The following is a 21,065-nucleotide window of genomic DNA, read 5'->3' as shown; positions in this document are numbered from 1 at the left end:
GTGGCCAAAATACAGAGTTTATGGCAAGGACCAAAAACAATGGCTTCGCTTTCTGGTAGTTTTAGTTGGAAAACGTCTGTGCTCATCCAGTACTAGCTGTCAGTCAAGCAGTCTGATAATTTGGAGAGGGTGAAGGAGTCAAGAGGATTGGCAGAGAAGAGGAACGGTGTCAGCTGTAGCTCAATGGGCAGTGCAAAAATCTAAATGTTGTGGGCTCAAATTCCACTCCAGAGACCATGAACACCAAATCAGTGCAGTAATGTGTCTATGGATTAGATATTAAACCAAGACCCGGTTTGCGCTCATGATTATTTTTTAAAGAAGAAAACAGGGTGGTCGTCCCAGACTAATACTTATCCCTTAAATCATATCTTTAAAATAGATGACTTTGTCAATATCACATTGCTGTTTGTGTGACTTTGTTGCGTGCACAAGGGCTGTCCCATCTCCGGGCATTACAACAGTGACTACTTATCCAAAATATTTGCAGGTAAATCACACTGACACCCTGAACTTGAACAGGAGTGGAAACTGTGAGGTAGTAAGAACCTATCAAGTGCAAACAACAAACAGGGAACGTGAACATGACAGATCAACTACAGAGTGCTGGTTTTAATTCTTGTTGGTGGTAGAAAGTGGGTGATAATTGATGTTGTTGTTCCTGTCCCCACTTTGGTCAGGGATGTGTATGGGACAAGGCTCCTTGTAAAGGCTGAGCAGAATTGTTTTATGAAGCGAGTTGCTTTCAAACTTGCTACTCTCCATTGTCTTAGCTGAATAAAAGTAGAACACTACATCTATCAAAGTGAAATCCTCATCCACATTCTCACCTGTGCCCCTCTTTGTAATTTTACTGGTCCAAGCTCTGAACATGCAGGTCTGATACCAATATGGTTTCACTGGTCAGATACTGAGAAATACAGATCTTGGGCAGAGATTGCTGCAGGATAACTGAAGGGCCACTTTGCCTGTTAAGGGATAGGTGGAAGCAAAAGATCTCCTGAAACCCCTCAAAAGCACCATCTAAAATGTTAATACTTAACTATTCATTATTTCAGTGATATGTAGTCACTGTTACATAGGATAGATTAAGAGTGGGTTCAATGGATAAGATGCTGCAGCAGCTGCTGTACTCAACAGAACATATATGGCATTGCAGGCCATATATAGTGATCAGGACCTGGCAGGAAGTTACTGGACCAGGAGTAGCAATAACTCACGCCTCTGTTAAAGAAGGAAGTATTCAACATCCACAACTGCGAACATAACCTTGTTTCTGGCAATTGAATTGGTAGCAATGTGACATAACTGACAGCCGAGTAATATACAGCAACAAACTTCAGAGAGCAGTCTGACCGAGAGTACTTAAAAACAGGAATAGAATTGCCACCTGCTAATGCCCCATAAAACTTCTACAGCATTCAATCTGATCTTCCTATATCACTTTTGAATCAACTTAGCTCTATTTCTTGGACAGGAAAAGTTGCTAACTCATTTGCCGTTTAATCTTTTGCTGATTAAATAGACTCTACAAGTTTCTCATCTGTATTGGCGAAGGACTCAACATAGGTTATCAGAGTTGATGACATTCAAGGATAAAGTCCTGTTCTAGTGCTGAGAATGAAATGGATTGTGCTGATTTTCCATCTCTCCTCCCAACCCCACATGCACTCTCATGGACACAAAATTACAAGATGTTCTGACAAGGATTAATGTCTGAGGTGTAAACAGTGAGATAACGCGTGACAATGCTCTAGTTTTATTTCAGCCTTGGTTAATGTAATGACAACTTGAAGAATCGATTTGCAATTAAGGGTCCTGAATTAAATGAATCGGGGTAGCCTGATCATGTTCCTACTGGATTCAAGGCTACAACATAAAATAATCTGCAATTTTAACAAAAAGTGACCCTGAGGTAGTACCACCAGCATGGATCAAGTGGAAATTGTTACAGTGGTGTACTAAGAGCAAGCAACTGCAATACCTCAAATCAAGTAAGTGGCCATTATAAGAGATTGTTGAGAGGTTATTAAAGCCATTAACATCTAAGCATCATCCTCCATTGAACAAATGCTATATATGTGCATTTTCAAACCTATTCATTGGATAGCGATCAGCAATGAGAATCTTGACTGAATTCCTCTCTATCCTTGGGCCATTGGATGGTGATTGAAGTGGGAGCTCGGGCTAATTTTCCCTTTTTGACCACAGGCACTTATTTATTCCTAAGATTTGGACTTCAGTGCCAACATTGATATTTACTGTTTATCCCCAGTTCCCCTCAAGGTGGTAGCGGTAAGCCTTCTTCCTGAACTCCTACAGATAATGTGGTGAAGGCATTCCCTGTAAGGTAGGGAGTTTCAGGATTTTGATCCAGCAACAATGAAGGGACAATGAAACATGGGCGGCACGGTTGCACAGTGGGTAGCACTGTTGCTTCACAGATCCACAGTCCCAGGTTCGATTCCCGGCTTGGGTCACTATCTGTGCAGAGTCTGCACGTTCTCCCTGTGTCTGCGTGGGTTTCCTCTGGGTGCTCCGGTTTCCGCCCACAAGTCCCGAGAGACGTGCTGTTAGGTAATTTGGACATTCTGAATTCTCCCTGTGTACCCGAACAGGTGCTGCAATGTGCTGAATAGGGGCTTTTCACAGTAACTACACTGCAGTGTTAATGTAAGCCTACTTGTGACAATGAAGATTATTATTATTATGTCCACATCGTTCTTCAGCTCATTCTCAAGGAAGTACAAAGTTGATTCTTACAGACAAATCAGTGAACAGAATTTAACATCCTTCAATAACCATGGTAACAAGCAAAGAAGTTCTGTTTAAATCATAAGCACTATCTGCATTTGCAGTTTGGTGGATCAACATACACTCCTCATTTATTTTCAGTTACACACAAATATACGTAAACAGACAAAGAATGTTTCAACACCAAGTATCATGCTAGCCTCCGCACTTACCTAAATCGGGTTTCAGTTCAGTCGGCAAGCTTAGTTTTCTTGACATCTTCGCTGAAAAAAACCCACAGAAAGTTAGGTTTAGGCAAAATGATACAAACCAGTACTGAAGTGTGGAGTCATAAACCGATATATTTCCTTCTTGATTCAAGATCACTTAATATTTACTGCAGGATTAACACAAGCCAAGATCCAAGAAGATGCCAAACACCTTCCCCTTTGAAGTATTTGCCTTAGAACACAGAGTTTTCAAACACCATTTTTAAAACTCACCATATCACCCCACTTCCACTGCCCCTTCAGTGGCGGTACCAGCCGCCACCAACAACTTGCATATACAAAATCCCTTTAATTTAGTAAGCTGTGCCAAGGCCCTTTAAAGAAGCGATTTATCAGAAAAAAATTGTTTGAGCTACAAGAAGAAATACTAGGACAGGTAAACAAATGTTTGACTAATCATGTAGGTTTTAATGAACACCCAAGAAAGAGGAGAGGGAGAGGTAAAGCAAAGGGATTTAGGGATGGAATTCCAGGTATCAGCAGATGAGCTGAGGTAGGGTTGAAAGTCAGCTTTCATGTGACGGAGAGGAAGTTCAGCTCAGGATCAAACTAGATGGCAAGATTGTCAGTGGTCTGATTTAGCCTCTCAGATAGTGACCAGAGGGATAGAGTTGCCGACTAAGGAATGGAGTTGGTGTATTTGATCTTCCCATATTAACGACAGAAAATGCCTTCTCAACCAGTGCTAGATGTCAGACGTAGGTTGACAAATCAACAGTAGTGCAGGGGTTGAAAGCTGTTTTCTTAAAGTAGAGGTGGTGGCATCACTAGATATGCGGAACACTGGTCATTATTTCTGATGATTCCAATGGGAACTTTCTTGGGGGATGCCAAAGGTAATGGCAGTGGGAAAATCAGCCACTGCAGCTGATTCTGAATAGATAGAAATGGGACCAGAGGGCAGCACGGTGGCACAGTGGTTAGCATTGCTGCCTACGGCGCTGAGGACCTGGTTTCGAATCCTGGCCCTGGGCCACTGTCCGTGTGGAGTTTGCATGTTGTCCTCGTGTTTGCGTGGGTTTCACCCCCACAACCCAAAAATTTGGAGGATAGGTGGATTGGCCAAGCTAAATTGCCCCTTAATTGGAAAAAATAATTGGGCACTCTAAATTTAAAAAAAAGAAATGGAACCAGGCGTGGACTATAGAGGATGATGTGGCCAACCAATTAAAGACTGCAAGTAGGTCAAGAGGGTGAGGAAAATAATTTATGTCATGTGACTTTGATGAGGCCTATTTCAATACTGAAACATTAATGGGAATCTGATTGGAGGGGTTCAAAAATGGAGGTGCAGGAAGAATGGACACAGGATTAAGGTGACAACACATTCAAGGAGCTTTGATAGGAAGGAGACATTGGCAGTAGAGAGGGATTTTTTGGGGGCGTTGATGACAAAAGGCTTGGAGTTTGAGGAGAAAAAAACAAACAGAACAGTTAATATGAGGGATAGGAAGAGGAAGTTTGATGGTCAACAGTTTGGTGAGAATACGGTCAAGGGAGTAGAAGATGGGCTGCATGAACAAGGTGAGCATGTACAGGACATGAGTGAGTTGTTGGGAGAGAAAAGGTGGATGAAGGTGAGAGAGAGAGAGAGAGAAGAGGTATTTAAGAAGACAGTTTGTAATGGAGGTGAGAAGTCACAGACTATCTTACCATTCTAGGTTTATCTTCGAAGAGTAGACACTTTTGCAGAGGAAAGCAGGACCCGTTAGCGTTTTATATAGTCCAGCCAGATCTGCCAATGTATTGCCAGATCAGCTGTCCAACAGAAATTTTCAAATCTACATTCCTTAAAACTTTACTTCAGAGGTCATTCCCCTTCCATTGGCATACAAACGCAGTTCTTGCTGTCGTAATTGGAAGTCAACAATATCGCCCCATCATTAGAATTTAAAGCAATTGTTAGGTTCATTTTGGAACTCAATCTACCCTGATCACTAAAACACAAGGCAACTTCTGTAATTGTATTCAGAACTCAGTAATTTCTCCCTTCCCACAGAATACAAGGCAATTGTTGCAGTCAAATTTGGAATTCACCAATACCCATTTCCCTTCTATTTGAATACAAAGCAATTCTTACATTTGTATTTGCAACAAGCCATATTCCACATCACCAATCTCTCTCTTCCCCCCCCCCAATTTTATATTTACACCCTAAAAATAGGGCGGGCTTACCCAAGTAGTATTTGTTAATTTGTTACGGTGTCAGCGGTGATTCAGCTGGTATACTCTTGTCTGAGTTAAATGGTTGTGGTTCAAGTCCCAGTCCACAGACTTGAACACAATATAGGCTGGCATTTCAGTGCAGCCTTGAGGGACAACTGTACTGCCCTTTTGACAAATGACTGAACAGAATTTCTGTGTCTTGGACAATATTTATCCATCAAATGGCACTGCATAAACAAAATATGCAGATTTTTATTTCATTGCTCATTGGCTCTGGTGTGCATAAATTGGCTGTTTTACTTATCTACAGTTCAAGTATTACACTGGTTGGAAGTGTTTTGTGTCCAGAGGTTATGAAAGGCACCAGATCAACACAATTCCCTTCTTTCTTAACCAAACAGCATTAGCTGGTTTCTTCTGAATCTCATCTTTTGAAGTTAGTTCCCACCTGAGAATGCATGTTATACTCTACGTCTTTTACAGGGACTGGAACTGCAACAGATCACGTGGGAGCTAAATGCAATTTGTGTCCTGTTGAATCATATTAATGTGATCCTCAGTTTGACCATTCCTGTGCCCAGATGAAAATCAACATTTAGAATGGACATGGAAGAAATGGCAATTTAATGAATTGGATAGAAAACAGAATTAATAGTAAGTAGATGATAGAATTTTAAAGGCTTTGCGAATGGCCAAATAAAAAAAGGCTTTGAGAATGACCAAAAGTAAAGGTTTTTGCTGGTTTCTCAACCAAAAGATAGAAGAGATACTGCAATTCAAAATGCTTAAGATGACAGCAAGCATGCTTCCAAGTGACAAATACAAGAGTCGTGAGTACATAAGCAATAAGAGGAGTAGGCCATATGCCGCTCCAGCCTGCTCTGTCATTCAACAAGATCAAAGCGGATTTTCTATCTCAACTTCACCTTCCTCCCTTATCTACATTTCCTGAATTCGCATATTGTTCAAAGATCTAAAAATCTCAGTCTTGAATATACTCAACAACTGAGCATGTACAGGTCTCTGGGATGAAGACTCTCAACCCTCTGGGTGAAAAGATTTCTTCTCATCTCAGTCCAGTCCTCACTCCAAGTCCTAGACTCTCTAGCCAGGGGAAAGAGCATCTTCTCTAACATGCCAGACACAATCAATGATTTCAAAAGGAAACTGGATGGGCGCTAATAAGAAATAAATTTACAGGGCTACGAGGGAAGTGGGATTCACGAGAATGGTCCAAGGGGAGCTGGATATTGATTGAACAAATGGCATCCCTTCTGTTCAATAAACGACAATGACTCAAACCCCTCTAAAAATTTTGTACATTTCAGTGAGATCAACTCATTCTTTAAATTCCAGAGAATATAGCCCCATTAACTGGGACCAGTTAAGGAACCAGCAGGAAGATTTTAAACAGATATCAATGTAATGAACACTGGTATAGAAGATACGAAAAATACCTACACACAGGCGTACATTAAGAAAAGCAATAAAAGAATATGGACGCCACCGCTAGTTATTCACTAAAAGTTCCCAATCAATATGAAACTTTTCAATAGGATAATGATATGCTGGGATGTTATTCAAGTCTTGTACATATCAGTTGCTGAGATAACGTGCTAAATATAGTTTTGGGCATCCTAACATCACCATATGTTGAAGAAGATTCAGAGAAGAGCAGGAAGTGAGATTCTGCGACTGATTTCTCAATATAAACTAAGAAACTGAAGTTAGCATTCGAGAAAAGGCCTAGAGGAGATATCATGATGCAGTTATTTTGCGGCTACCCTCAAAATTTGGGGGCAGTGGAGGCGACACAGGGGAAAGTGGGGGGCTCGGTGGAGGCCCCGCTGCGGGGGAACCACCGGTTTATCCCAGTGAACATGGATGGCAGGTTCCTGGGGTGGCACAGGGCGGGCATTAGGAAGTTGGGAGACCTGTTCATTGACGGGTGGTTCGCGAGCCTTGGTGAACTGGAGGAGAAGTTTGAGCTCCCCCCGGGGAATATGTTCAGGTACCTTCAGGTCAAGGCTTTTGCTAGGTGGCAGGTGGAGGTGTTCCCTTTGCTGCCCCCGCGGGGGTTAAGGGATAGGGGTGTTTTCGGGGGTGTGGGTCGGGGATGGGAAGGTGTCTGACATCTACCAGGTAATGCAGGAGGTGGGGGAGGCGTCGGTAGAGGAGCTGAAGGCTAAGTGGGAGGTGGAGCTGGGGGAGCAGATTGAGGAGGGGACATGGGCGGACGCCCTGGAGAGGGTGAACTCCTCCTCTTCATGTGCGAGGCTTAGTCTCATCCAGTTCAAGGTGCTGCACCGGGCCCACATGTCCGGGTCTAGGATGAGTAGGTTCTTTGGTGGTGAAGACAGGTGTGTCAAGTGTTCGGGGAGTCCAGCGAACCATGCCCATATGTTCTGGGCATGCCCGGCACTGGAGGAGTTCTGGAAGGGGGTGGAGAGGACGGTGTCGAGGGTGATGGGATCCAGGGTCAAGCCAGGCTGGGGACTCGCGATATTTGGGGTTGGGGTGGAGCCGGGAGTGCAGGAGGCGAAAGAGGCCAATGTCTTGGCCTTTGCGTCCCTAGTAGCCCGGCGGAGGATCTTGCTGCAGTGAAAGATGAGAGACCTCCGAGCGTGGAGACCTGGATTAATGACATGGCGGGATTCATTCAGCTGGAGAGGGTCAAATTTCGCCCTGAGGGGGTCGGTACAAGGGTTCTTTAGGAGGTGGCAGCCTTTCCTCGACTTTCTGGCTCAACGATAAGGAACTAGGTCAACAGCAGCAGCAACCCGGGGGGAAGGGGGGAGTTTAGGAGGATAGTGTTTAAGTTAATTTGCTCATTGGTAATTTATTTTGTTGTTTATTGGGTTTGGCGGGGTTTGTTATATGGGTTGTTACGGGTGCCGGGGGGTGTTTATTACTATTGTTATTATTGTTCTGCTGATATATATTTTTCAAAAAAATTCCAATAAAAATTATTTAAAATAAAAATGATGCAGTTATTTAATCGACCTGCACGAAATTGGACACGTTTTCATTTCCTTTACTGTCACACTTCAGCTCACTCAGATTTGTTTTTGAACCTGTAATACAATAGCTGAACTTTTTTTAAACCTAAATAAAATGGCAGCACGGTGGTCAGGGACTCTGGTTAAATTCCAGCCTTGGGTCACTGTCTGTAGAGTTTGCACTTTCTCCCCGTGTTTGCGTGGGTTTCCTCCGGGTGCTCCGGGTTCCACCCACAATCCAAAGATGTGCAGGTTAGGTGGATTGGCCATGCTAAATTGCTCCTTTGTGTCTAAAGAGATTAGGTGGGGTTACTGGTTTATGGGGATAGGATGGGGGTGTAGGCCTAGGTTGGATGCTCTTTCAGAGGGTCCGTGTAGACTTGATGGACTGAATGGCCTCCTTTTATACTGTAGTGGTTCTATGATTCTCTATGGAAGCAGGAAAATCACAACAGATACTATGAATCAATAGGCAGCCAGCAGAATGAAATGGGGCAATTGTTAGAAGGGAAAAATCAACACTGAGTGACCAGTAAGAGAAAGAGTATGAATCAAACATATTAATGGCATCATTTGGAAATACTCCACCTCTTCATTCTGCCAACATTTATAATATAATTAAAAAGATCAGAAAACATGCAGTTCACAAATATTTATCAAATTGCTTTTGCATCTTGAGCATCTCCATTAAGATTTCACTAACAGAAGCCATCTTCATGTCACAATGTAAAATTAGCTGCAGTGCTCTACACCTGCCCGATATCGCAGTACAAAGGAACAGGCGCAACAGTCTCTTGAGCCTGAGCTGCCATTTAATTATATCATGGCTGATCTGTATTTTAACCTCAATTACCCACGTTGGTTCCCCATTCCTTAATACAGTGGCTTTACATGTAACTATCAATTTCAGTTTTTTAAAAACATTTTCAATTGCACCTTGCTCCACTTGAAAAATTGATTTTCAGTGAAAGATTCAATGTTCTCGGTCTTAACCATTATGGAGTCACAGATGCCAGCCACTACCAGAGGTGGGCCTTTTTGCACTGGACATTTCTATGGTACTACAACTCATTTTGTGATCAAAATCCCTGGAATTTCCCAATTTGAATCAATATAATTCTCTTGTCAGACAGTGTAAGGTTTCTGTATAACTTTGGACATCAGTTCATGCTTTTAACACTTACTGAAAATATTTTATTAAGGCATATAATAATTTTAACAATTTTCAAGACGAAAAAAACAACAAAACAAATAACACTCACCCAACAACCAAACCCAGACAACATGGCTTACATACACAGTTCCCCAACCCCCTTTCCCATTAACTATTTCCCACCTCAACCAGCACCCGATGCCTCCCTCTTTCCCTTTACCTACCGCTATCCCCCATTTCTATCTGCTGACAGCTTAATTTCCCACAAAGTGGTCGATAAACGGCTGCCATCTCCGGGCGAACCCTAGCATTGATCCTCTCAGAGTGAACTTGATCTTCTCAAGCCTGAGAAACCCGGCTATACCCCATATCCTGATCCATACCCCCGATTTCGGGGGTTCCGAGTCCCTCCACGCCAATAAGATCCATCACCGGTTACCAGGGAGGCAAAGGCCAACACATCAGCCTCTCTCGCCCCCTGGACTCCTGGGTCTTCCGACACAGTTAAAATCGGCACTCGGACTCGGAACCACCCTTGCCTTCAATACCGTTGACATAACATCGGCAGATCCTTGCCAAAATCCCCAAAGCTTCGGACATGCCCAAAACACGTGGATATAATTTGTGGGCCATCCCGAATAGCGCCCACACCTGTCCTCCACATAAGAATAAAAATAGGCAGGCACTATCATCTTTACCCTCTGCACCCTCCCCGCCAGTGACAACGGGAGCGCATCCCATCTTCTGAAGTCCTCCTTCATCTGCTCCACCAAATTCAGCTTGTGTAGCTGTACCCACTTCCGTGCCACCTGGATACCCAAATACTGAAAGCTCCCTCCCATCACGAGGAACGGCACCCCCCCCAAATCTCCTTTCTTGTTCCCTCGCCTGAATTGCAAAGATCATATTCAATTTGTACCCCGAAAACCTGCCACGTTTCCCTAGGATCCCCATAATCTCGCCAAACCCCCCCCCCCCCCCCCCCCCACCAAACCCGGATCAGAAATATACAAAAGTAGGTCGTCCACATATAGCGAGACCCTGTGTTCCACCCCCTCCACCGCACTATCCCCCCCGCCAGTCCTTTGGCGCTCACAGCGCCAATGCCAGTGGTTCTATTGCCAAGGCCAGTGGTTCTATTGCCAAGGCAAACAGCAATGGGGAGAGTGGACAGCAACCAGACCCAGTCCACAAAACCCTGCCCAAACCCAAACTGCCCCAGGACCTCCCATAAGTATTCCCACTCTACCCGGTCAAAGGTGGTGGCTACCAGCTCCACCTCCTTTCCTTCGAAGGGCATCATAATCACATTTAGCAGCCGTCTAATGCTCGCCGTTAAATGCCTCCCCTTCACAAACCCCGTCTGGTCCCTCCTATCACCCCAGGCACACAATCCTCTATTCTCGAGGCCAGGATCTTGGCCAGTAGTTTGGCCTCCCGCTTCCCAACGCAACCAAAACCCCATCTGCACCTTCTGCCCCTCCTTCAACAACCCCGCCTCTGGGGCCTCCGAGTACCTCCTGTCTACATGGAGAATCTCCTTCACTAACCTATCCATCACCGCCCGCTCAGTCTTCTCCCTGTGTATCTGTATCAATATAAACTTCCCTCTCACCACTGCCTTCAACACCTCTCATACCGTAGCTGCCTAAACCTCCCCCCACACACCTCCGAATGGCCTCGCTCACCTGCGCACACACACCTCCTCCTCCGTTAATAGCTCTGCATCTAACCTCCAGTGCGGGCACTGGCACCCCCCCTTACTCACCCGTAAGTCAACCCAGTACGGGGCATGCTCCGACATTACAATCACCGAGTACTCAACATCCACCCACCCCCGCCAGCAACGTTTCATCCATAACAAAAAAGTTGATTCAGGAGTAAACTTTGCGTACACGGCTCTCAGCCGCCCAAACCTCCACGGATCCACCCCCCACCCCAATATGTTCCATAAACCCCTTTAGTTCCTTCGCAGCCACCGACACCCTCCTGTCCTCGAACTTAACCGATCCAGTCTTGGATCTATAACCATATTAAAGATCCCCCCCACCGTAATCAGCCGATGCGAGTCCAATACCCGCCTCATGAACTGTATGTTCTCCCAGTTCGGTGCATAAATGTTCAGCGTCACCTCCGACTTCCCGCTCACCATAACGTATCTGCCCCCCCCCCACCCCACTATACTTCCCACTTCAAACGCCACCCGCTTGTTAATCAGAGTCTAGTCCCGAATGGAACCTGCCCTACCCACCTCTTCCTCAGCCTAGTGTGATTCATCACCCTCAGGTGTGTCTCCTGTATCACTGCCATGTCTGCCTTTAAGCTTTTCAAATGTAATTCTTTTAACACTTAACCAAGAATACTGATAAGAAATGTATTTATTACCCGAAGGGCAGATCAAATTATACTGTTGCATTACCTTTTTGAAAATCACTTGAAAGCCAATGGACGATTAACTGGAAAGCCTTTAAGCTGAAATTTCAGTGACACAGAACTTACAAATCTGCATTCTCTGTTTATATTTAGAGGTCTAAGACACTTTCAGCATGTGGTACTTCAGGGAAACAATTTTTCAAGAACTCACTTCAATGTTGCTGGAGTGGAATCTGAAGACACTTTTTAAAAAATTCTTGTACTGTTGCCGTGCATCTCGCTTCCACTTCTACAACCTAATGGCAACATTCTCAAACTCTAGGATCATTCCCTCATTGTTGGCAAACAAAGAATTCGCTCAGTGCTACCAGACTGTAGGATGTCACTTTGTTACTGAACTCCAAATGCCTTTCTAATGTTGTAAATTCTCTGCTGCGTTACAAAACCCTAGATCACGCGCCACCCCAACAGCATCTGCAATTCCAGAACTACGCACTCCGTGTTCACAAGGTGACAGCTTTTTCCATTAACAACACTCTTGCTGGAGTTAGCTCATGAATTAAAGTCCCACTCCAGAGGTTGACAACCATATGCAGTACCTTATCAGGTAGACACAAAAGATCTCATGGCACTATCTGATGGAACAACAGGGGAGCTCTTGTTGAAATCTTGACCCCTTAACCCTCAATGAACGCCACTAAAACTGATGATTTAATCATTAACACAATGCGTTCTGTGGGAGATTGCTGAGCACAAATTATTTGGTGGTTTTTTACATTACTGTGGTATGGATACTTCAAAAGTTAATTGGGTTAGTACAGGGGGAAAGAGGTACTTTTATCTGGTTTTGGTTTGGTGGTTTTTCAAGTTCAGTCCAAATATATGGAGTTTAAAACCTAGTTGCCTTAAAATCCATGCCCCTGCCTAGATCCATCCAGGGGATTTGGCATTTTGACAGTGTCAATGGACTGGTAATCCAGAGGCCCAGGTTAATACTCTGGGGACACGGATTCAAATCCTAGCACAGGAGATGGTAGGATTTAAATTCAATTAATAATGTGGAATTGGAAAGGTCTTAGTAATTGTTGTCACAATTTGTCAAAAATATGCAGTTCACTAATGATCTTTACCATGTATGTGACTCCGGACCTATAACAATGTCTGGTGTGGCAGACCACTCAGTTCAAAGGTAATTAGGGATGGACAACAAATGCTGGCCATGCCAACATCCCATTCAAGAATTTAAAAAAATCAAATATTTTGATTTTTTTTGTCTCCAGAGTTTCTGCTTTGAGAAAGCAAACCAATTAATTCAAACATTAGTAACTGTGTGAGATTTGCTGTATTGTGTAATTACCAGTTACCTTTTGAATCTGGCAGGGAATTTGTCAAAGCTAAGGGCCAACAGTTTTCAGGAATATTTAATGCATTAAGCAGAGCTGTTCTGAGTGAAGTTCACAAATTTAGTTTGAAACTTTCAAGAGCTTGTCAGACTGGTTTAGTTCCTACAATGGGAAGAAACAGATGGTAAAAGCCCATTAAGTGCTTTAAAGAACATTAAAGCTGGTTGCTGATTCATGGCATGAATACTGCTCTGCACATATTATGACTGATGTCCCCTTTCAGCTGCTCACCAGCTTGTTTTTCAAGAGGGGATCGTTCAGCATGTTTTAATGCCAAGTACACTTTCAATGTGCAGCTTCAATATTTATAAAGGGGGCTTCAAAATAAACCATTCTTTCAACATTTATTATGTATAATGCTTTTGAAAAAATATTTCATGTCTTAAAGGAGTATCATCCCCATTAAAAATTAGCAAATAGTTCACATTAATGAACACTTAAATGTCCCTTGAGTTAAGATACATTAATTATTTATGTTGCAATGCCCCCAGTCCTCTGAAATCAACGAGCAATAGTAACTTATATTCATAGAACATCTTTAACATAAAAAACTGTCCAAGGTGTTTCACAGGAGCATTATGAAACAAAATAAGACACCGAGCCACATATTAGGTCAGATGACCAAAGGTTTGACCAAAGCGATAGGCATTAAGGGATGCAGATAGGTTGAAATTTGTGGGCTGCAGGAGATTATAGAGAGGTAGGGGCGAGGCCTGGAGGGATTTCAAAAACTAGGATGAGAATTTTGAAATTGAGTTGCTTGAATAGGAGCTAATTTACTTCCATGAGCACAAGGATGATTTGAGAGTTAAGACAGTGTTTTGAATGACAGCAAGTTAACTGAGTCTACAATGTAGGAATCCAGCCACAGTGAGAGGGAATAGTCAAATCTAGGGGTAACAAAGACACAAAGACTGATTTTAGTCTCTCACAAATACTGGAGGGAAGAGCTGAAGTCAGGACTCGGGAAATGAAGCTTTGAGTGGGGACTGAAAACAATGGCTTCAGTATTCCCAATAGTACATTGGAGGAAATTTCTGCTCATCCACTAGTGGATGTTGAGTAAACAGTCTGATAATTTAGCAACTGTAGAGGAGCCAAGAAAGGTGGCGGTGAAGTAGAACAACATGGATGGTTAATGGTTGTTCTTATTTACTCTTCTCCAGACTAAGATACTATTAATCTAAAAGCAAAATCTCAAGAACGCCAGCTGTTCTTGCTTGGTCCAGACACAAATCTGTGACCTCATCTGATTGATTGATCGATTTATTGTCACATGTTCCGAAGTACAGTGAAAAGTACTTTTCTGCGGCCAAGGGAATGTACACAGTAGACAAAGAGAATAATCAACAAAGTACATTGACAAATAAGTAATCGGTTACCGTGCAGAACAAGGGCCACAAGCAAATATAGACAAGGCTACATGACATACCATTTCCTCTGGCTAACTTTGAGCAATTCCACAGGAGGTTCACTGGAATTACATACTCAACACATGAAGAGTTCTTTTGAAAATGCTGAACATGTGATATACTGAGGTCCAACTAGAGATGCTGAGTTCCAGTATTCTCACGTGACAAATCATTTCACAATTCATACAAGAAATACTACAACTTACCACCGCTAGCGAGATATCTGTCATTGATATCCTGAGAGTAAGAGTGGAGACAGAATATAATTGTTCAGTCTCTATTTAGATAATTTATTTACCCATGAGGACGAAGACTCGCATAAGTACTCAGAAAATAGTGCATTTTAGTCATTTTGATTGGTATTTACATTTCCAGTTCTACTGATTATTGACATTATAAATAATTAATGGCATTCTCCGCATTTATCATGGTGAGACGGGGAGTTTTATAAGGAATGGAATATTTATGATCCAATGAAACATGCATTACTTTGGTGCTATATTACTCAGTAAAGTAGGGATAAAATGAATAGCAGGCAAGAATAAATGAATGAATTAAAATAATTGCATATAGAAATTTAAATAAAGGCTACAAATCTAAAGGGTGTGCAGGAGCAAAGTGACCTGGGGATATATCTGCACAAATAATTGAAGGTTGCAGATTGGAGAAGCTGGGGCTGTTGTGAGAAGGTTGAAAAGAGATTTGCTAAATATTCAAAATCATGATGGGTCTGGTCAGAGTCGAGGGAGAGAAATTGCTCCTGTTGGTGGAAAGATTGAAAACCCAGAGTACTCTGATTAATGATTGGCATATTCTGAAGGAAAGAAATTGCAGGGCTACGGGAAAGCAGCAGAGTGAGACATTAACTGCTCTAGCAGAGAGCCAGCACAGCCACAACAGGCCAGATGGTTTCCTTCTGCACTGTAACCATTCTATGAATCTATAATTCTATAATGAATGAGATCAAGCTAAACAAATGTTAGATAACAGAAAGAGGATTGCCTTTTGGTTTGGTCAAATTTGTATTAAAATAAATAAACTGCATATAAAATATTACACTGTATACTAAAATTTCCTGTGGTATTGTATAAGGGAGTCAAGACGAAATGTTGCCTGATGTTGACCTAGACCATTTTCAGCCTTGTGTTTTATTTGACGTTTAGCTGAGCTTCTGACCACCCATCACCTCCCTTATCAAGCCTGCCAACTCTAAGATTGCCCATCCTTGCCCCACCCACCTTGGTCCATCAATGTCTCAAACACATATCCTTTTGCTACCTCCCAACTCAACTACTCCAATCCTTTGCTGACTGGCCTCTGATCTTCCATCGTCCATTAACTGAAGCTTTGCTGCCTATATTCCAACATGCACCAAGTTTGGTTTCTGTTGACCTACACTGGTTCCCGGTCTAGCAGGAAGTACCTTCAGTTTTAGAATTCATGTCCTTGTGGCCAAATTCTATACTGGCATACCCCTCCAATTTATGTAACCTCTTCCAGCCCTATAACTGTCTGAGGCCTCTTCACTCTTTCAATTTTGGCCTCTTCAGTAGTCCCGATTTCCTTTGCCCCTTCATTGACAGCTGTGCCTTCAATTGCCCAGGCTCTAAGCTGGTACTCCCTCCCCAAATCTCTTTGCATCTCTATACCGCTCTCATTTGAGATCATCCTTAAAGCAATCTCTTTGACCATGCTTTTGGTCACCAAAGCAAACACCTCCTATGTGGCTCAGAGCCAATTAGCACCTATGGTCATTTTATTAGATTAAAGCTTAAAAAAATGTAGTGTGCCCAATTCATTTTTTCCAATTAAGGGACAATTTAGCATGGCCAATCCATATACCCTGCACATCTTTGGGTTGTGGGGGCGAAACCCACACAAACTGGGGGAGAATGTGCAAACTCCACATGGACAGTGACCCAGAGCCGGGATCGAAACTGGGACCTCGGCGCCGTGAGGCAGCTGTGCTAACCACTGTGCCACCGTGCTGCCATTATTAGATTCAAATTGCTGAATAAACACAAGTCATTTTGCGAAAGCCGGTTCCCAGCTGACGACAAAGAATTGGAGAGGACTGGAGAAGCGTTGGAGGCGATTAGAGCAGCTTTGGGAACAGAGTGGACATCTATGTGGAACATGGTTTTGCACATGCAATGAAGAGTTGTGGTGGGTGGGAAAGAAAATTTGAAATCAAAGTTCAGCAGGGAAAGGTGTAGTGCCCTTCATAAGCAAACTACAAGGGAGGTCTTCTGGTAGATTAGCCGGTGTCAGAAGTAAAACCACGGTAAGTCACTGCAGAACAGAAAAGGTGAATTGTATACCGAACAATAATTCAGAAGTAATTTTTCATACAGAAAAATCTGGGGAAAACAAAAAAGATTTACTTTGAAAATTAGAAATTTCTTATGGAGTACCCTAAGCAGGTAGAATAAAGGATGATGGAATAATATGTTGTTTGATTGAGTCATTTAAATAGCCTCCATCTAGGTTCTGTTATTATATGTGAGCTATGTTTGAAATCAGCAAATCAGATGGAAAATAAATTGGTTATAACCAAATCTTTTATATAACCAAATGAAGGAGTCGAATTCCAATATATTTATGTATCTAGATGCATATATAACTATGACTGTAGTTTAAGTGTGATTAAAATATTGCATTAGAACATTACAAGGAGTGGCTGACTGTGCACCTTACATGTAATACTTTGATATTAAAACCCTCAAGTCTTTGTCAACATTTTTCATTTTAAATCCACATTTATAGTGGAAACTGCTGATATAAAGTTGTCAAGTTTTGATTACATCCTCCCCAGCAATGCAGCCCCATTATAAGTGAGCAGGTGTTGTACAATATGGTATAGTTCCATCAACAGTTTTCAGTATAGATTATGGACGCAGCAACTTGCGGCAGAACTGTAAAAAAAAAAGACTACGAATGTAAAATGGGAACCGAATTATATCTGTGCACTCTGGTTCAATTATCTCCTGTCCTAGAACCCCACCTGAGCTCATGACTACACTTGGTCGGACTCCCTGTATGCAACGCCAAGTGAGATCAACCAGCATATATTTATATTACAGCTTGAACACTAAGTGCCACATATTCTGTTGCAGCTTTCCAATAGACATATGGCTACTCACTGGGAAGCAGGAAGTGCTTTTCTGTTACCAGTATTTAACAATTTGGTTGCACCATTTGCAATAATCAGTGCCATGAACCATACAAACGCAGCTTCAATTTTTACCAGAACGTAATCCTCACAATGGAGGTCAATCACCTAGTCTAAAAATGCCAAACCACCAAATATCGAACAATAATACCGTCCATCAATTGACTGGTTTAAAACTGAACTAAATAACACACATTTAAAATGTTGCACCATTTGAATTTGTTTTAATTGTTAAGAAAACATAAAATTTTATGCTGTAACTAGTTTCACAATTATTGTATATGATTGCTTTCTATTAGGTATCTGCAAACTCATCTGCCTGCATATATCCTTATAGAAAATACTAACATCTTCATTAATAAAATGATTTTTAAAAAAAAAAAGCAAGATCTGGGAGATAAAGCAATTAAAATAGTTCATCTGGAGATCAAACGTCAGAGTTCAGTTTGAGATTACAGCGGCCCCTATTTAATAAAATGGTGATCAATCACATTCATGCACTGCACTCCCAGATCAGAAACAGCTCAAAGTACAGTGTGGATTAGAAAGGCCACCAAGCAGGGTGCTTTGATTATTTGTTTGCATTTTGGTTAGTGCTTCAGAAAGAAAGGCATTAGCAAAATATGGAATTATCCATCATACCTAGATCAGATACTACGGTCTTGGAAAATTTTCTGCTTTTGTTTTTCACTGGAAAAGCATAATATTTTATATGTAAATCAAAAGAAAAATTATGTAACAGAAGAAAAATCTGAAAACTGAAATTATATTGTACCATAATAATACTATACCCCTTTCTATAAAGTTAGGCATTTTTTGTTCATCTTCAGAATTGCATGAAGAGGCAGAACCTACAGGAATACATTGACAATGTATTAAATAAAAAAAAAAGCACAAACATTTCATCTTCCTCCAACTTAACCTAGGTTTAAATATGCAAGGTACAAATGTGTGCTTATTTCAATCCAACCCCATGTCAAAGCACTCCAGGGAGATGCCCATGTTTCTCCACACAAGGAATACTTGAGCAATTTAGAAGTAAAGCCTCACCACCCCCTCATTTTGGACAATATAAGTGCTGACTGTAGCAAGTACAATTTTAGAAGTTACTTTAAGCATGAGCACTAAACATTTCCAATCCAATCACCTGACATCCAGACACAATATGATACTCCTCAAATAATCATGCATTTTTGTTGTAAAACAAAACCCCAAACATTTCTCTGATGAGGTGCAAGCCTATTCAGAATTTTTTTCTTTTTTCAGCTTTTCCCTTTTTATTTGGGGTTTCCACAATGCTGATTGATTATCCTTCGCCATTTCCTTCTGTCATCACCCATTTGTCTTTCAGTCCCTCTGTATTTCAGTCTCCCACTACTGTATCCTTCCATTTACTCTCCGGTTTTCCTCTTTTCCTGCTTCCTGGCAGTCTCATCTCCATCATACACCTCAGAACATGTTCTCCTCTCTCTGCAACATACGACCATACTATTCCAATCTCTTCTTGGTTACTTTGTTCGATGCATCCACAATCTTCACCAATCCGTTGATGTGCTGGTTCCTGATCTCTGCCTTTTTCGTTAGAACATTTAATTACAAGTAAATCTCATTAAAATGTAACAAAAAGCACTATGTTGAAATCATTAAGATGACATCAAGGCGCAGGAAACCTTAATTACACATACTGCTGTCCTGATTCCTTGTTGGTTACAGTCCAGCAGGAACCATCTACTAGCTCATCCATTTGACAATCATTCATGTGGGAGCCTCAATAGTGTGCACCCCCAATAGCAAGTGTCTTCTGGTTAAGAGGGATGTCAGTAACCAGCTTGATATGTATTTCCTGATATGATGCCTGCACACGAGTATTTTAATCAGAAGGTGCTGACTAACTACGAGGTCAGCCATAAGCGAGTTCCATTAACTCAAAAAAGTAGGAATCAAAATTGCAGCCCTTGTGATCCGTATTGTTAACAGTCATAATCAGCTGAGAAACTAGAAAGCTGCTATATAAATCTAATTACTAATGTCTGAAGGAATACCAATGACATTAATTTGCCAACTGAAGTCAATAATGGTCGAATTAGTCTAATTAGAAAGCCTCCCTCTGCTACCACCCCAACAACTGCACCCGAAGCAATGGGCAAATATTGTCAAAGTAATTTTAACTCCAATATTGCTGCAATCAACGACTCTCACCAGACAGCTGGACCCAGGTTTCTGCAGTGTTTATGTTACTGGCTGTGGAAGTTCAAATGCACACCGCTCCTTGGCCTCTTGGCAGTTTGAGAACATGTTTAAAAATATGGAAATAAAAGTAGGCTCAATAAAAGTGACCATGAACTGTCAAAAACCCAAACAGTTCACTAATTAACTGTTTAGGGAAGGAAGCCTGTTTAGTGTTAATATAAGCCTATTTTTGACACTTATTATTATTGCCCTCACCAGGTCTGGCTGAAATGCAAGTCAGTCAGTGTCAGAAAAAGATTGGTGATGTCTTTGTAGCACAGTGGTTAGCACTGTTGCTTCACATAGCCAGAGTCCCAGGTTCGATTCCCGGCTTGGGTCACTGTCTGTGTGGAGTCTGCACGGGGTTCCTTCGGGTGCTCCGGTTTCCTCCCACAAATCCCGAAAGACGTGCTGTTAGGTGAATTTCACATTCTAAATTCTCCCTCTGTGTATCTGAGCAGGCGCCGAAATGTGGTGACTAGGGGCTTTTCACAGTAATTTCATTGCAGTGTTAATGTAAGCCGGGCAGCACGGTGGCGTAGTGGATAGCACTGCTGCCTCACAGCGCCGAGGTCCCAGGTTCGACCCCAGCTCTGGGCCACTGCCCATGTGGAGTTTGCACATTCTCCCCGTGTTGCATGGGTTTCACCCTCACAACCCAATGATGTGCAGGGTAGGTGGATTGGCCTCACTAAATTGCCCCTTAATTGGATAAAATCAATTGGGTACTCTAAATTTAAAAGAAAAGAAAAAAAAGTTAATGTAAGCCTACTTGTGACAAAGGTTATTATTATTTTCATTTTCAGAAATGTATAACTGTTCTGTTGGCCTCACTGTCAGTTCCCATATTTATTTATTTAGCAACAATAGTTCCAACAAGAGTCAGCCATCATGCACCAGTACACTTAACATAAATTATCTCAATATCAGGGACACTAATCTCCATTGCCTCTCAACAGGTGTGACCATACAGCAACACATCATTTGTGATCAGAGGTGCACTATTCCCTCTGCAGTTACACGCAGACACACATCTTAATTGAACACTAATCATGAATTCAAAGCAATGCAACGTGTTCCAATATAGGTGAAATATTGTACATACATGTAGTTTGACGAGACATTAAGCCACGAT

At 42.1% G+C, this 21,065-nt stretch overlaps 1 protein-coding gene across 5 annotated transcripts in view; it reads right to left on the bottom strand.

The window, feature by feature from the left end:
• The window catches only part of stxbp5a (syntaxin binding protein 5a (tomosyn)), a 222,239-nt gene that overhangs the window by 34,080 nt on the left and 167,094 nt on the right, over positions 1 to 21,065 (bottom strand). For 3 of the 5 annotated variants that reach the window (XM_038805189.1, XM_038805151.1, XM_038805159.1), the window contains 3 exons: positions 18,493 to 18,552; positions 18,344 to 18,391; positions 2,967 to 3,017 (listed from right to left, as the gene is read on the bottom strand). In XM_038805189.1, coding sequence (XP_038661117.1) covers positions 2,967 to 3,017; positions 18,344 to 18,391; positions 18,493 to 18,552 — 159 coding nt within the window. The remainder of the gene's footprint in view (positions 1 to 2,966; positions 3,018 to 18,343; positions 18,392 to 18,492; positions 18,553 to 21,065) is intronic. The other 2 variants (XM_038805169.1, XM_038805180.1) reach the window with 1 other exon arrangement.

The sequence above is a fragment of the Scyliorhinus canicula genome, chromosome 1, assembly GCF_902713615.1.
Source record: "Scyliorhinus canicula chromosome 1, sScyCan1.1, whole genome shotgun sequence".
Taxonomy (NCBI): domain Eukaryota; kingdom Metazoa; phylum Chordata; class Chondrichthyes; order Carcharhiniformes; family Scyliorhinidae; genus Scyliorhinus; species Scyliorhinus canicula.
This window is presented reverse-complemented; position numbering and strand designations above follow the sequence as displayed.